Below are 18,364 nucleotides of genomic sequence, written 5' to 3' on the forward strand. Positions count from 1 at the left end.
CGAAAACTTAAATCCACCTTCATCAAGAAAGACAGATGAGGACGCAGCACCATCTTGTCCTGGTGGAGAACTAAAAACAACTCCTTACAGGAAAGAGGCACTGATTCTGACGCTTTCCTTGCCGAAGTGATTGCCACAAAAAAAACACATTCCAAGTTAATAGGACTAATGGAATCTCACAAATAGGCTCAAAAGGTGGTTTATGCAAGACAGACAAAAGCAAATTCAAGTTCTAAGGACACAGTGGGGAGTTAACAGGCAGAACCATATGGGTTATGCCCTGAACAAAAGTACGTAATAACAAATGAGAACAAAAAGAAGAGGGAAACTGCTAGATTAATACCGGGAGAAATCCTGGCTTGCCCACAGGTTCAACATTCATACATTGTGACACAAAGGCTACCACTCTGCCCCCAGTGGTCAGACAAGAAAGACTCTCTAGGCCTACTGACCATGATCCCCACTTAAACACCTTGGTCAGTACTGAACTGCACAGTGTTCCATACTGCAAGGTATAGACCTGAAAAGTCAAGTTACACGCAATCCCCATCGAAAACTTCCCTCTCCAACATAGTGGGGCCTGGGTACTATCCATTTCAGCATTCCAGCTATAAGGATGGATTTGGACAACCCGTACCCTGATCCCTACTTGAACCACTTGAGAGTTCTGGTAATATTATACAGAGAAGTTTGAACTTCAGTGACCATCATCTTCAAGATACTGGTGAAAAAACTGAGGTGCTTTCTGTATGGGAGGGGTTATATTGGGGAATACTATCTGTCTGTTTCTGCCAGTGTCCATTCACCTATAAATGGTGCACAACCCAAGTAGTCATGATTTATAGCCTGCTCTGTTTCCCATGATGTACGATAAAGAAAAGTTTGTTACTGAAGCTATAGAGCTTGGACCAATGTGACTATGTTATACAGACCTGGCAGTTGCCCCTGAAACCTGGAAATCACTGAAGTAGACACGCCTACCTCAATAGTCTCCCCACTTGCTTCCAGGTGCTGAGTGGCGATCCTTTGGTGTCATCATGCACAGTGCAGGGCTATCAACCCTGCATTGTATGTCAACAGGTGAGCTTGTAACCACAGCCCAGAGTGCCTTAGACAGGATGCTGCTGGGACCGGTCGCATAGACTGAGGGAGCCCACTGAAGCCAGGGATAAAGTAAGAATTACATCTTATGCCAGCACCCCTGGACTAAACAAGCATTTAACCACTGCAGTGCAGATAGGCATCACTGCAAGGGTACATTTTATGATATTCCCGACGTTCAGTTTTAACTGATGTAGAATAAGTATCCTTCTAGTGGAAGTCAGAAATTCTTGTCTCCACATTGATTCTAGATGATGCAGATAGTATTGTCACAGGATTAGTAAAAAACCTTTATCAGAAACAGTATCCATATCTATTTTAGCTTAGGTTTGTTTTAAGTTAGATATCTGCAAATTGTCAAATTCATACAGCTGGCGTTAATTTGTTCTATGACCAGCAAATTTGCAACTGTAATACGGTATGATATGCCCAATATGAATTACCCAATTGGGCCATGCTTACCTTATGAATGCATACTACAAGCAGAGCAGGTAGGTTTAAAAAATTTGCAAAAGCTATAGCTTGGTTTGGTTTACCCACCTCTGGTTTCTTCATGATTTCAATAAAATACATCCGATTCTTCATTGGGTAAATGATAATCAAAACATCACCAAAGTCGGTAGGTATAATGCCCCTTCGGTAGTTTCTAGTATGTTCAGACCACACAATGTGAACTTCATCATTTCCCAGGTGTCGAAGCTGACAAAATAATGGATACAGTTAGTTTATTGAAGCCTTTTAATACCAAAATTAACATTTTAAAATATGAAAGACCACTGATGCTAATCTACAGATTATACTTTGCAAGGGGGTCTAAGGAAGTGTGTACTAATAATTTATATTAAAATGTGTGCTACCTTTATTTTGTGAAAATAGCAGAATTGTCAATGCCTTTAGTCCTTTTACAGTTGTCTGGAATTGTTGGTAAAATGCATGGGTTTCCAAGGGACCAAAGTGGTGAATCTTTCAGTCAGTAGAACACTATGTGGAGAGAGGGTCATACCGCTCTTAATGACAAATAAAACGCCTGTCACAATTTCATAAGTGGAAAGACTTTAGCAAAATTGGTCGAACCTAAAGCCCAGCTCTGGACATTTTTTTAATATAGGCCCCCAACATTCCGTGCTGAATGACACACAACATACTTTGCGGGGGTCATCTTGGGGGGAGGAGGGATTAGCCTAGGTTGGGGTTTTAAAAGTGAGGCCATTACTGAAAAAAATAGGATTTTTGTACTTACTGTAAAATCCATTTCTCTGAGTACATTGATGGACACAGCGTTCCATATTTAGAACCATAGAGTTATATTGCCCCCTACAGGAGTAGGACACTAGGCAGAAAAAAAAAAAAAACTTGACAATGCCTATGGGCAGTCCATGCTGGTATACAGCCTTCTCTCTGCTATAGACCTTCAGTTTAGTGACAAGCAGTGTCAGAAGTATCAAAACTCCATAGAGGGGTGGGTGCTGTGTCCGTCAATGAACTCAGAGAAATGGATTTTACAGTAAGTAGAAAAATCCTATTTTCTCTTTCATTCACTGACCGACACAGCACTCCATATTCACAACCATAGGGACATCCCCAAGCAGTGAGGGGTGGGACAAAAAAAAAAAAATCCCAAGGCTAAACACAAAAGCCAACTAGGTAACGGGAGCTCAACAAAAAAAAGCCCAACCTTTACAATACACCCCCAAAAGAGGGAACAGACCCTCTAAACAGCAGCCTCCAAAACTTTGCGGCCAAAAGAAGCATCCACAGATGCCATAACATTCACTTTGTGGCCACCTTAGAAAACCTGCTCCACCGATGCCTGATGACGGAAGGCCCAGAAGCACTAAGCACCTGAGTAGAGTGTGCCATTAGAGGGAAAGGAGGAACCTGACCCTTGAAAGAATAGGCCTGAGTCACTGTCTGATTCACCTGGAAATGGTTGCAGAAGAAGTGGACAGCCCTTTTTTTAGACCCGTCTGTGACCACAAACTGAGTCTGACCTCCGAAAAGACTCTGTGGCTGCCAGATACACCCAAAACACCCGAACCACATCCAAGGCATTCCATGCAAATTCCTTGAGATGTGTGGGCCTGGGAAACCGAGAAGGCAACACGATGTCTTCATTCAAATGGAAGTCAGAGACCACCCTAGGTATGAATGACGGGCATGGACAAAGAACCACTTTATCTTAGTGGACCACCAGATAGGGGGTACGACAAGATAACGCCGCCAGTTTCGACATCCTGCGAGCAGAAGTGATGGCCCCCAAAAAAACTACCTTCTGAGACAGCGTAAGGGGAATCTCCTGAATATTTTCAAAGGGAGGCTTTTGTAGACGTGAGAGCACCAAGTTTAAATCCCACGGCGGTAGAGGAGACCGCACCGGCGGAGTGAGGTGTCGAACTCATTAAATAAAGGTACACACCAATGATTACGTGGCTAGGGGTCAATGAAAGAAGGCCGCCAAGGCAGCCACCGAAAAAGAATGAGGGTGAACAACGATTGACTCACACCACAAAATGTACGGTTTCCAAGTACAATGGTAAATCTTCCTAGGGGTAGACTTCTTAGCCTTCAGCAGTGTCGGAATCAACGACCCAGGCAAACCTCTATCCTTCAGCACCTGGTTTTAAACAGCCAGGCTGTCAAAGCCAGAAACTGTAAAGCAGGATGAAAGATGGGCCCTTCGGACGTCGGCGACCAATAGCACCAGGTCTTTGTACTAAGACCAGCGAGGCCAGTCTGGAGCACCAGAATGACTGGAATCCCTTCGGCCTCGATCCTGCGCAGAAGCCACGGAAAAAGCTTGAGAGGAGGGAAGACATAAATCAGATGATACTGGCCCCCCGGGGCCACCAGAGCGTCTGTGGCATCCACCAGAGGATTCTGTGACTCTGCCACAAACCTCAGTACCTTTTTGTTGAGAAGAGATGCCAACAGATCCACCTGGGGGGGTGCCCCACTGCAGACATAGCATATGAAACCCATCACATCTGCCGACTGCCCAGTACCGCAATCCAATGCCGACGTAGCAATGACAGAATTGGGGCCAACACTTTTGTGAAGACCCAAGGAGTCAAGGCGAGACCAAAGAGTAATGCCACAAAGCAATAGGGTTCCTCGCCCACAGAAAAGCAGAGGAAACACTGATGTTGGCCACATTTTGGAATGTGCAAGTAAGCATCCTTGATGTCAATAGAGGCTAGAAAATTTCCCTGATGTAGGGATGCCACTACTGTGCAAATGAACTCCATTCTGAATTTCTGTAACCGCACAAAATAGTTCAGGGCCTTAAGATACAGAATCGGACAGACCCTGCCCTCCTTTTTTGGGACCTTAAACCGTTTTTTAAAAAACCTTGAAAACACTCCAAGAACGGAACCGGAGCGATTACTCCCTGTACGTCGGCCCGGGGACAGACGTACATTAGAAGGGAAGAACCTTTCCGGAGGACAAGAACAAAACTCTATCTAACCAAATCACTTTGTGGACCCATTTCTAATTTACCAAAGAAGTCCACAGGCCCGGAAACTAACGAAGATGTCCCCCAACCCCCAGCAATTATGAGGGCGTACCCAGATGATGGCGCAAAAGTAATCAGTGTGTCAACCAGCACTTAATCGTGCGCAGCTAAAGGAGTTAAGGGAATCATCCTAACTATCTGATGGATAAAGGAGCATGGTTAGAGGCCTCGCAGGGTGAACCACGTCCGCGGCGGCCGAGCCAGATTCAGGATCTGACAAGACCGAAGAGGCACGGGAGGGGCAGGGGGTGCTTTTTGCTAGCCTGCTGCCCAAAGGCCACCTCCACCCGGGCAACAAAGGACTCCAGAACCTCCATCAGTGTATCAATGGAGGGCTAGGATCCAGAGTCACCTGTTACCTCTAAGAGGGGGTCAGGTGGGGAAACATGCTCCTGAGACTCCATAAGGCAAAGGGGAAACCCACCAGCAAAAAGTTTCTAGCACCGCTAAGGGACTCAAACACCGAAGGCAACGCACCTGTATCCCCACAGGGGCACCTGAAAGCAGAACACTGCACAACCTGCAGCAGAGAGAGGGAGGGACCCCACCAGAACTCACCACACCACTAGAGTAGCACCAGTTTGCACCAGAGATAGCCAGTATCCACGTGCGGTGTCCAGAGGAAAAGGAAACCCAGGAGTCAGCACCAGGGAAAAAGGAGGAGCCCCCACAGCCATTTTTGCTGCACAGAGGCTCCATTGTCATGGCCGCTGCACCTAATGCACGCTGGACCAACAAAAAATGGCTGCCGGACTAAACAAACATGGCCGCTGGCCATAGAGAAGCACACAAGCCCCAATACAATGGCGCCGACCACGGCAAAATGGCTGCCACACGCGGTGTTCATGAGGCTCCCAGGGACCCAGGAGGGACCCCTGGAGCCCAAGCCACATCTGAAAAGCATGCCCACCCCCCCTCCCCCAGGTAACATAGCAGTACACCAGCCAGCCCACCATGCTACCCTACAGGGGGGGTGGGTACAAAGAGGGCAAACTTAGGGACCATCAAAATAAAGGGGGTTCTGAAGGGAAGGAGGGGAACCCGCAGGTCCAACTGTCCCGGGGGGTGCCTGCCTCCACCCAAACCACATTCAGTAGGAGAGGGGGGGGGGAACATGTACCATTCCAGGAACCAGGCAGGCACTACTCCAGACAGATCCTCCTAACCACCGAAATCAGGGGCTGTCGGCCAGGAACAACGCTGTGACTCGGTCCAAGACCCGGTCATATGTGAGCTCGCGAGGGGTTTAACTTGCAGGCCAGCCCCCGTCCAGTGGGGCTATGTCTTGGGAGACCCCGCACCGATATCTTGTCTGTGTGCGCTCACTGGCCAGACTGAAGGGACCACTGGATCTAGCTATCCAGCCGTTGCCCAATCCGGCAGATGATTTGTAGATCTCACAGGAAAAAAAAACAGGAGAAAAAAAGCCATTAAAAAGGAAAAAGTTGCCAGGACCAAAGAGCCTCGCAGTGAACTAGGTCCTTACTCCTGACTAGGTAGAAAACAAACTGAAGGCCTATAGCAGAGAAGGGGATGTGTACCAGCTAGGATTGCCCATAGGCGTAGCCAAGTCTTTTTTCCGCATGGTGTCCAACTCCTGTATTTTGGCCAAGGCTGACAAGGCTATTTTTTGCGATTCGGCACTGCATTACTTTAACGGAGAATTGCGCGGTCATGCGACGCTGCACCCTAATAAAATTGATGTCCTTTTTTTTCCACAAATAGAGCTTTTTTTTGGTTGTGTTTGATGACCTCTGCGATTTTTATTTATTGCGCTATAAATAATAAAATGGCGACAATTCTGAAAAAACAAACAAACAATATTTTATCACATTCTGCTATATAACATTCCCCAAAAAATAATTAAAAATCAAATTTTTTCATAATTTTAGGCCAATTTGTATTCTGCTACATATGTTTGGTAAAAAAAAAAATCCCAATAAGCGTACTTTGATTGGTTTACGCAAAAGTTATCTAGTCTACAAACTAGGGGATTTATGTTGTTTTTTTTTTTACTAGTAATGGCGGCGATCTGCATTTTTTAGCAGGACTGCGACATTGCGGCGGACAGATCAAATCCCTAACTGACATTTTTGACACTTTTGGGGGGGACCAGTGACATTACTACAGTAATCAGAGCTAAAAATATCCACTGTTACTGTAATAATGACACTGGCAGGGAAGTGTGAGCCTAGGGAGTGCTTTCTAACTGTGTGGGGGAGGGACTTGTGAAATGAACCTAGAGACCTGTGATCCTAAAAAGGACGATCACAGGTGCTCTGTGATCATTTCAGAGAGAACAACGAACTGCTGAGTTTACAACAGCAGACCGTCGTTCTCTATCAGTGGTGAAAGATTGTGGGTGCCCGTCTGCAATTACGGCCGCCTGCCCCATGGATTGGCAATGAGGCTGCCTAATGGGGGCCCCCAGGAGCACGTGCTCGCCCCCAGGAGTGCTCCTGTGAACCGGGAGACGAAGAGGTGGAGCTCTAACAGGAAAAGGTGGAGCCTAAATAGGAAGGAGTGTGTTTTACAGAGTACAGGGCGTGTCTGAAACATGAAGGGGTGTGGCCTTGACAAGAAGGGGTGGGTCATAGTTAAATTAGGGGGTGCACGAATTTAGTCTGGCCTAGGGTAGCACAAAACTTAAATACACCACTGTGTAGAGGGCAGTATAACCCTATGGTTCTGAATATGGAGTGTTGTGTCCGTCAATGAATGAAAGAGAAATCTTTTTATCTGTATATGTGCCTACCACTCCTCTCTCTATCCAGCTCTCTGTCTATTCTTTGCAGTTCCCCAGCTAAAGGTGTCATTCCATCAATTTATGCATAACATAAAAGCCATAGATTTAATTGTAATTTCAAAACCTAATAAAAAATGTAATTGTAAAGTAAAATTAGAAACTCTTAATAAGTATTTGTAAGTGCATGCCAAGAAGAACTTGGAGAAGTTGCACATAACTGTTCCTAGTCACGTGTACTCGCTGGATAAGAAAGTTGGCGAGTATTCTATCCATCCTTGTTTCAAACTCAGACTCGCTGTCATATTTTTTCCTGACTAGGAAATCTAACTGCAAAAATTAAACATGATGAGCAAACTCGGCAAAAAATAATAAGTCTGCCTGCTTCTGTGCAACCTTTAAACCCTAAAATGCTCAAAAAAAAAAATGCCAATGCTTTCCTCTTCTGGCCAATGTACAGGCAGTCTTAGCCTTAGGAATACCATCAATTATTTCTTCAACTGAAATTCTGAAACAGTGGAAACAAGAATATAATAATCTATTGATCAGGGCAAAGGTCTAGGGTGCTCATGTAGTTCAAGCCATGTTTGAGAGGGTCAGGTCAGCTAGAGAAAGTACATGTTACGGATGTCTTTGCCAAAGCCAATTCTTTTTCCATGAACTTGTTATTTCCAGCAGCAGCCTGGGCCTGCTATCAAGCTCCTAAACAAATGCTCATTTTTTCAAGCCTTAGCAAAACACTATAATAGTTTAAGAGGATGTCCTTGTACCATGTTCATTCACTTGCTGAAAAGGCCATCTCATTTCCCTTCCTCTGTCCCCTCCCTACTAGTCTTTCTTATAAGCAGCCAGCCAGGCAGCACGCCACTAGTGACACTGGTCATGGTACACACCTAATGGTCTGACCTCCTTTCCCTACTAATTGCATTACATGGCCAGCTGGCTCCAGCAAGAACTTGTCTATTTGATTGAAGAATTTCTGCTGTCGAATAGTCACGGCTGCTGCTCCTACAAAGTATCTTGAGCCTAACAACCTCATTGTTTCCCTGACAGTGTGCCCATCCTAAAATCGAAGTTTTATTTGTAAATTAACCGAGAAACTTCCTGCCAGACCAGCGGTGCCTGGAGACTAATAATGTGCTCCTTTCATTCCCTTTCACTCTTACTGTATCACTGCCAATTTGTTTTTCTGCTGCCGGCCAGCCCCGGGCTATAAAAGCCTGGTAAGACATAAGTGCAATTATAGTCCTAGAGTTAAATGAATTGGACAAATCCAATAGCACAGCCCTGTCCCCACTTTACAAACCCCTACAGCAGAGAGATTAGCTGCTAAAAATCTAATCTCAAAATAGCTAACAAATTTCTGCAGCAGAGGCGCAAGAGTTCATGATGGGGCTACATCAAGGTCTCTGCATGGAGAAAGGTTCTGCCTCAAACATGGCCAAATATCAAATAAGCCAAGGCTATTTTTCCTACTTCTTAAAGAACATCATTTCAGAGCTGTTAGCTGCAATTTAGTTAGGATAGCAGGGCAGATTGTAAGAAGCTGTTAGTCTGATTGATTTTCTATTCTAGCAGAGACATCCTGATAAAAAATGCTTATTGCTAATGAATACAAATCTCCGTGCTGAAAAAGGTACAATCTAAGTCATGGTTCCTTCGGTGGGGAACCTTCCTGTCAAAACTGAGGCATCTAGTATTTTTTAAATGGCATGCTTTGAAGGTGGTCAACAGCATGACTGGATTCATCTAGGCAGCTTTATGCCACAGCTAAAAGTCATTTCACTTCAACCAGGGGTGGTTCTCATGCTAAAAAGTGCCTCAGCAGAGAAGTCAACGCATAATCCCAGCTCATCAACTCACACTGAACATGACACTTTCCAGCAGAGGAACACAGGGTCAATAACACCGCACAGAGACACCGCTTAAAGGGGCACTTGTTCAGGTTACATAATAGTTATTTAAAGGAATTGGGGTAAACCAGGACAGCTAATAATTAAAATTACCAAGCGTGGCAAACTACAGGTACTGACTGAAGAAGTAAAAAAAATAAAATGTTTCAGAACAGCAGAATGCCATTTTTTTTAACAGAAGACAGTTCCGAGGCTGTGTGTGTCTAGCTTTGAGTTTGCATATATATATATATATATATATACATACAATATATATATATATATATATTTTTTTTTTTTGTATATACATATATATATATATATATATATATATATACAGTATTCACAATCTTACCAAAAGTTTTGGGACACTTGCCTTTACACGCACATGAGCTTTAATGGCATCCCAGTCTTAGTCCGTAGGGTTTAATATTCAGTTGGCCCACCCTTTGCAGCTATAGCAGCTTAAACTCTTTTGGGAAGGCTATCCACAAGGTTTAGGAGTGTGTCTATGGGAATGGTTGACCATTCCCCTGGAAGTGCATTGTGAGGTCAAGCACTGTTGTTGGCTCACAGTCTGCCCTCTAATTTATACCAAAGGTATTCTATCGGGCTGAGGTCAGGACTCAGTGCTGTCCAGTCAAGTTCCTCCAGCCCAAACTCGCTCTACCATGGCTTTATGGACCTTGCTTTGTGCACTGGTGTGCAGTAATGTTGGAACAGGAAGGGGCCATCCCTTAACTGTTCCCACAAATTTGGGAGCCAAGCCCAACACCTGAAAAACAACCCCACACCATAATCCCCCCTCCACCAAATGATTTGGACCCGTGCACAAAGCAAGGTCCATAAAGACATGGATGAGTGAGTTTGGGGTGGAGGAACTTGACTGGCCTGCACAGTCCTGAACTCGACAGAACACCTTTGGGATGAATTAGAGCGGAGACTGCGAGCCAGGCCTTCTCGTTCAACATCAGTGTCTGACCTCACAAATGTGCTTCTGGAAGAATGGTTAAACATTTCCACAGACACACACCTAAACCTTGTGGATAACCTTCCCAGAGGAGTTGAAGTTGTTATAGCTGCAAAGGGTGGGCCAACTTAATATTGAACCTACGGACTAAGACTGGGATGTCATTAAAGTTCATGTGCGTGTTAAGGCAGGCGTCCTAATACTTTTAGTAATATAGTGTGTGTGTGTGTATATATATATATATATATATATATATATATATATATATATATATATATACATACACACACAGCTGAAAATGCATGGATTTCAATTTATTTTTTTTATGCTTACCTTTTTGGTTAGAGAATCATCAGAGTCAGATAACATCCGCGTAGACACATGGAAAATCACTTCAACGGTAGAGGTAGCATAGTATGGTGCAGTTTGTCCAGTGCTTCCATTTCTTTGTAGACCACCCATAAATCCACAGTGTGTGGAAAGGTCAACCTGAACAGCAAGAAAAAAGGGAACAAAAAAGTAAGCTAGTACTTTTGTTTGCAATCATAAAAAGCCAAAAAAAAAAAAAACTGGCACTATAACTTGCCCATATAGTATATTAGTGTGTTATATACGTGAGTGGCGTACATTTTCTTTTAATGCCTCATTCTAGCTGGGAGAGGCTGGGTATATGAGAAGGAGGCCAACTTCGGAAACCGAGGACATCGTGCTGATTTCAGGGCTGTGAAGATGAATCTGTTGAGGCCCCATTGTCCGATACCTCAACAACCTAGGAACAGCATGTCTCTAAAGGCCCGTACACACGTACCGATTGTCGGCCGTAAAGATTCGGCCGACGACCGATCGGCCGATTGTAGGCTTGTTAGTATGATGCTTCCGACAGCCGACAGCGCATTTTCGGCCGAACAGAATCTGTCGTGCAAGCATTAAAATTTTTGTTGGCCAACACCAGAACGGCCGATTGTTCGCCAGTCAGTACAGATTTCGGCCGACAGACAGCAGATTTGCAAGACTGGGCATGCTCAGAAAAGAAAAAAGACAAGGAAAGTTAACCATCACATGACATCACTTCTGCAGTCGGCTGTTGTTGGCCGATAAAATTCGTGTGCAGTCTTTTGCAGTTTTCAACAGACAAGACAGCCCTCGGACAAAAGACGGCCGATCGTTCGGCCGACGATCGGTACGTGTGTACGGGGCTTAAGTCTCCCAGAAGTAAAAATACTCTTCACATAAATGGCTATTTTAAAGAACATGGGGCAATAAGAGATCATGCCACACCTGAAAACATAGTAAACTAGGCACTGTTACCTTTTTGATGAGATTTACCGAAACAACTTGATTTTTTTATGTTATAAAATGTCATCCTAATACGCCAAAAGGCTATCCTTTCATCCATGAACATACAGGGTCCTAAATGCAAGTACATCATTCAGTTCCATCCAGTTGCAGTAGCTTTCAGCTTGCCAAAGACTTTGACAGACTGCAGGCAGCAGGACTGGACCTCCCACATGCACTGAAATGTCTGGATTGGCTGTACACAGAATAAACATCTAGTGTGCATGTGGCCTAATGAGTAATCCAGAGACTGCTATGCAATTACCACTACCGATCAGAAAAAAAGGACTGCTCATGGCTTGACTAAAAATTGGGCCTCTATAGCATTGTTTTCTCCTTTGCCACTGGCTGCACAGGAGAAGCCCCTGAGACTAGACATTATATGATTCTGTTTGCATGTATGCTTGATACTTCTTTGCCAAGATAATTTTGCTGTGTTTGTGGCATATACGATGTTACAAAGATATACCATATGCATTAAAATAGTAGAGACACTCTATCTTCCCACTTTCAGATTAAATTGAACCCTGGAAAACGTACCAAAAACAAAAAGAAAGGTAGAGGGCAAAGAACTAGTCACCAGTATTGCCTGTGGACTCCCTGCAGTTGACCTTTTCCCCTAATTACTGCACGCTGTGCCTTTTTGTGCACTGTATCGCTGTGTGGAGGAAGCCATCTTGGTAGAGGCATGTCATTCTGTCATTCTCCAGCAAAGAGAACAGTGAGCAGCACAGTAATAAAATTTCAAATTTTGTGAGACTAGCTGTGCCTTACATCTCACAATGCAAATATATACAGCTATGAGGCTGTAAGAACAGGGGTGCCTAGGAATACTACCAGAGGTGCACTGATATTTTTCAGGAGGAATTCCAGACAACCTAGGAACAGCATGTCTCTAAAGGCCCGTACACACGTACCGATTGTCGGCCGTAAAGATTCGGCCGACGACCGATCGGCCGATTGTAGGCTTGTTAGTATGATGCTTCCGACAGCCGACAGCGCATTTTCGGCCGAACAGAATCTGTCGTGCAAGCATTAAAATTTTTGTTGGCCAACACCAGAACGGCCGATTGTTCGCCAGTCAGTACAGATTTCGGCCGACAGACAGCAGATTTGCAAGACTGGGCATGCTCAGAAAAGAAAAAAGACAAGGAAAGTTAACCATCACATGACATCACTTCTGCAGTCGGCTGTTGTTGGCCGATAAAATTCGTGTGCAGTCTTTTGCAGTTTTCAACAGACAAGACAGCCCTCGGACAAAAGACGGCCGATCGTTCGGCCGACGATCGGTACGTGTGTACGGGGCTTAAGTCTCCCAGAAGTAAAAATACTCTTCACATAAATGGCTATTTTAAAGAACATGGGGCAATAAGAGATCATGCCACACCTGAAAACATAGTAAACTAGGCACTGTTACCTTTTTGATGAGATTTACCGAAACAACTTGATTTTTTTATGTTATAAAATGTCATCCTAATACGCCAAAAGGCTATCCTTTCATCCATGAACATACAGGGTCCTAAATGCAAGTACATCATTCAGTTCCATCCAGTTGCAGTAGCTTTCAGCTTGCCAAAGACTTTGACAGACTGCAGGCAGCAGGACTGGACCTCCCACATGCACTGAAATGTCTGGATTGGCTGTACACAGAATAAACATCTAGTGTGCATGTGGCCTAATGAGTAATCCAGAGACTGCTATGCAATTACCACTACCGATCAGAAAAAAAGGACTGCTCATGGCTTGACTAAAAATTGGGCCTCTATAGCATTGTTTTCTCCTTTGCCACTGGCTGCACAGGAGAAGCCCCTGAGACTAGACATTATATGATTCTGTTTGCATGTATGCTTGATACTTCTTTGCCAAGATAATTTTGCTGTGTTTGTGGCATATACGATGTTACAAAGATATACCATATGCATTAAAATAGTAGAGACACTCTATCTTCCCACTTTCAGATTAAATTGAACCCTGGAAAACGTACCAAAAACAAAAAGAAAGGTAGAGGGCAAAGAACTAGTCACCAGTATTGCCTGTGGACTCCCTGCAGTTGACCTTTTCCCCTAATTACTGCACGCTGTGCCTTTTTGTGCACTGTATCGCTGTGTGGAGGAAGCCATCTTGGTAGAGGCATGTCATTCTGTCATTCTCCAGCAAAGAGAACAGTGAGCAGCACAGTAATAAAATTTCAAATTTTGTGAGACTAGCTGTGCCTTACATCTCACAATGCAAATATATACAGCTATGAGGCTGTAAGAACAGGGGTGCCTAGGAATACTACCAGAGGTGCACTGATATTTTTCAGGAGGAATTCCAGACAAAAAGTAATCATTCACTTCTAAGGCACAATGTACATTTATACTGTATGTGTTTTTTATGACATAGCACATTTTTACTTTCTAAATTCTGGTCAATTTTAAAGTCATTTAAAATATTTTTGCTTCATTTATTAAAGCAAATAGTTTGTAAAGCAAGGGTGCTCAACCTTTTGAAGAGCGAGGGGCCACCTAAAGTGGTTGTTAAATCAGTGTTCTCAATTACTGGAAGCGCCTCTGTTATAACAAGATATACAACTCAGTGTATGTACATAGTTACATAGTAGGTGAGGTTGAATAAAGACAATAGTCCATCCAGTTCAACCTGTGTAGGTGTGTGTGACTGTAATCATCTAACATAGCCCTCAATCTCCTGATCCTTGAGATGTAAGTCTAAGAGTCTTTTGAAAGTCACCATACTACCCGCAGAAACCACCTCTTGTGGTAGACAATTCCACAATCTTGTAGCCCTAACAGTAAAGAACCCCCCACGTTGCCTGAGGTTAAAACGCTTCTCCTCTAATCGCATTGTATGTCCTCGAGTCCTCATGCAATTCCTTCGAATGAACAGCTTTTCTTCTAAGCTGAGATCCCCATTAAGATATTTATAAATTGCTATCATGTCCCCTCTCAGACGTCTTTTCTCCAGGGAAAATAAATCGAGCGATTGCAGCCGCTCTTCATAGGTAAGGTCCTCCAACCCCCTAATCAGTTTAGTTGCCCTTCTCTGGACTTTCTCCAGCTCCAACACATCCCTCCTGAGGACTGGCGACCAGAACTGGACGGAATACTCCAGATGCGGTCGGACCAGAGTTTTATAAAGTGGAAGGATTATAGTCTTATCTCTGGAATACATCCCTTTCTTTATGCATGCTAATATTCTGTTGGCTTTGGAAGCTGCCGCTTGGCATTGCATGCTGTTGCCTAATCTATCATCAACTAAGACTCCCAGATCTTTCTCCATTTTTGATTCCCCCAAGGGTTCCCCTCCTAACGTGTATTGTGTTTTTATGTTTTTGGTCCCCAAGTGCAAAACCTTACACTTCTCCACATTAAACCTCATTTGCCATGTCGTTGCCCACTCCGTAATTTTGTCCAGGTCATTCTGTAGGATATCTGCTTCATGCTGTGCAGTTATTGCCCTGGCCAATTTTGTGTCATCTGCAAAAACTGATAACGAACTACTGATCCCTTCCTCAATGCTGTTTATGAATAAATTGAACAAGGTTGGTCCCAGGACTGAGCCCTGGGGCACCCCGCTTACTACCTCAGACCAGTCTGAGTATGCGCTGTTTATTACTACCCTTTGGACACGGCCTTTTAGCCAATTCCGTATCCAAGAGCAAACCCTGCTGTCGATACCTGCAGACCTTATTTTATAAATTAAGCGCTTGTGGGGAACTGTATCAAACGCCTTAGCGAAATCCAAGTACACCACATCCACTGGTCTCCCCCTATCTAGCTCACAGCTCACTTCCTCGTAGAATGCTAAGAGATTGGTTTGACAAGAACGCCCATTTGTAAACCCGTGCTGGTTACTACTGATGATGTTGTTGTCTTTAGCATACTCTACGATAAAGTCCCTTATCATCCCCTCCAAAAGTTTACATATTATTGATGTCAGACTGACAGGCCTATAATTTCCCGGGATATGTCTCTGGCCCTTTTTGAATATCGGAATCACGTTAGCCTTCCTCCAATCCCCTGGTACATCTCCTGTCCTAATACTGTCAGCAAAGATCAGGAACAGTGGTCTGGATATAACCTTACTGAGTTCCTTGAGCACTCTCGGATGTACGCCATCCGGGCCTGGTGATTTGTTTGTGTTAAGTTTATCCAGTCTTTCCCTGATTTCCCCCTCTGTTAGCCATAGTGGCAAGTCCTGTGTATTACTACTAACCATACAGTCATGGTCAGTGTACCCTTCCTTTTCCTGCGTAAAGAGTGACGAGAAAAAAGAATTCAGCACGGTTGCTTTTTCAGTGTCCTCTGTAACCATCCTCCCATCATCGTTAATTATGTGTGCAATATGCTCTGCCCTAGTTTTTTTGCTGTTGATATATTTAAAGAATTTCTTTGGGTTTTTTTTACTATCCTCCGCTATTTGTCTCTCAAAGTTGATTTTAGCCATCTTGATTTCGTGTTTACACTTCTATGTAGTTTTTAAAATTCTAATCCTAAATACCTTAATCCACTTTGCCAATATGCGGTCACGTAAACACTCACCACTTTCCTTTCCCGACCAAAGGACTACAGTGGGAGGGGTTGAAATCTCCCTTTGACGTCAGCCGGGGGGGGGGGGGCAGGCAAGACCAACAAGGTTTTTTACAGCATACAAAAGGAAAAATGACACTGCACAAGCGCTATGTGGTTTAACATCTTTTAAAGGAACAGGATGATTTTTTTTTTGTTTAGTTTTTTTAGGATTACAACCCCTTTAAGTGATTTGGTAACCTGTCACAGGCCACAATGAACTATGGGCGTTTTACCGCCCCCCAAACCGCAAATGTATACGAGCCCTTACTGTTCTGAGCTCTCTATAAAGGCTGCTTTCACACTGATGTGCTGTGGTTTACCCACCGGCTTTCCTGCTAGTTAGCTGCGCTTTTTAATAGACTTCTACTACATCTTGCAGGTGCGGAGCACCTTCTGAAAGCGCCCTAAAACTCCTGCATTAAAACCCGCAGGATATAATAGATCTTTATGGCTCAGTGCAGCTAACCTGCAGGAAAGCGCAGTGCACCTGCGGATAAGTGTAAAAGCAGCCTAGTAACCTTTTGTATTTAGAAGTGCTAATATATCATTAGTAAAAGTGCAGTGTATGACGTTTAATACACTGACCTTTTCCTCTTTCAGCATCTGCTGGCATCGTTCTCCAGGCTATTAGAAAGGTCCCAGGCGAAGTGCACTTGGTATCAGTCCCCCTGGGACAGGAGCCAGTGCTACATAGGAAGCATTGGCTTATGTAGCTCCTGCTCCCTCCATGGTCGTTTAATTCCTCTGCTGCCTGCGCCAGCTCCATGCACTCTGATGCTCTGGGCTGGCAGGTAAGCAACCCTTTGTTTGCGATCTGGGCTTGCTGACCTGCCATTCCAGAGTATGGGCTTGTGCTTCCCTGGTTTGAGGTTGCGGGCCACATTAGAGGGCTCTGTGGGCAACAGGTTGGGCACCCCTGGTATAAAGCATAGTACCCCATAAAATCTAAGCAGCAATTATCTGTCACTGTTCTGACAGCTGTAAAATTGATTATTTACAGTGTTGCTTAAAAAAAGTTTTTTTTGCATTATTAAAGCAGTGCACACTCTACCTATACCACTGTGGTGTCAACTAATAAATAAAGGTAAAAACTATGACACTCACACTAGTGACCCATTTGTTTTTACTATCTCTAGCCCTTAGCTGAATGAGGTTTTGAAAAGCTAAAAATGCCACTCACAAACATCAATGCTAGCATATTGCTACCATGTGAGAGACATTATCTTGGTTAGAGATGGCCTTCTGCTGCTAAAGCCACAGTACCTTTCTTGAGCTGTCTGCCTACAAACATAGAGGGAAAAAAGTTCCACACTGGGAAGAGTAACAGTAAGGGACAGCATGGAAGCACATACCCCACAGAGTAAACCACTTTTATCTTTTAGCAATTAAGAGATTCAATGTTGGATTGGATAACTTCATGAGTAAAGCAGTTTATACGAGCTTATAATTGTTATAACTTTAAAAAGAATATACTGTAACTACTTTCATAATGCTTTGGGAAACACATGCACATCATTCACCATTATTTACAGAGGAGTGAATCAATTCACTACCCTGTCGCGTTGCCAATAGAATCTTGAGCATTTAAAACTTCCACGTGTGAAAAATGCCTGTTTCTTTATCCTCTAGTTGCTATATCACTAGGGTGTCCCTCTAAATGGGAGGTAGGAGTTGTGTTGCAGCAGTGGGGAGATTTAGACATCCGACAGACCTGAAGTTAAATCCGCCCACTGGCCATCCCACGAAGTCCCGTCCTATGTCCTCCTCCTCCTACATTCCCTGTTCTCCATGCCATGTCCTACTTGTCCTCCTGCAGTCCCATCTCCTCCATCCCATGTCCTGCTCCTCCACAAGACCCAAGAAGTGGGATAGGTGGGGAGCAGTGGGTTAGGAGGGGGAAGTGGGACAGGATAGGGGCAGGCCAACTGGAGGGGAGCAGTGTGACAGGAGGGAGGAGTGTCATAGGATAATAGCAGCATGACAGGAGGGGGGCAGTGGGACGGGAGGGGGGCAGCCAGATGAAAGGGGGGCAGTCGGACAGGTAGTGGGCAGCAGAACAGGAGGAGCAAGATTCATGGGAGGACTTCAGCAGGACAAGTGGGGGGCAGCAGGACAGGAGGGGAAAAAGCCATGGAGGGGGGCAGCTTCACAGGTGGGAGGGCAACATCAAAGGTGGGGGGCAGCAGATTAGGAGAAGCAGTCGGACAGCTGGGGGCAGCATCACAGGCGGGAGGCAGT

At 44.4% G+C, this 18,364-nt stretch overlaps 1 protein-coding gene across 2 annotated transcripts in view; it reads right to left on the minus strand.

Annotated features, from left to right (window-relative positions):
- The window catches only part of RALGAPA2 (Ral GTPase activating protein catalytic subunit alpha 2), a 685,399-nt gene that overhangs the window by 206,737 nt on the left and 460,298 nt on the right, over positions 1-18,364 (minus strand). For both annotated transcript variants that reach the window (XM_082251348.1, XM_082251349.1), the window contains 2 exons: positions 10,554-10,709; positions 1,642-1,800 (listed from right to left, as the gene is read on the minus strand). In XM_082251348.1, the coding sequence (XP_082107474.1) occupies positions 1,642-1,800; positions 10,554-10,709 (315 nt within the window). The remainder of the gene's footprint in view (positions 1-1,641; positions 1,801-10,553; positions 10,710-18,364) is intronic.

Source organism: Pelophylax lessonae, assembly GCF_965119305.1.
Source record: "Pelophylax lessonae genome assembly, chromosome: 3".
Classification (NCBI taxonomy): Eukaryota; Metazoa; Chordata; class Amphibia; order Anura; family Ranidae; genus Pelophylax; species Pelophylax lessonae.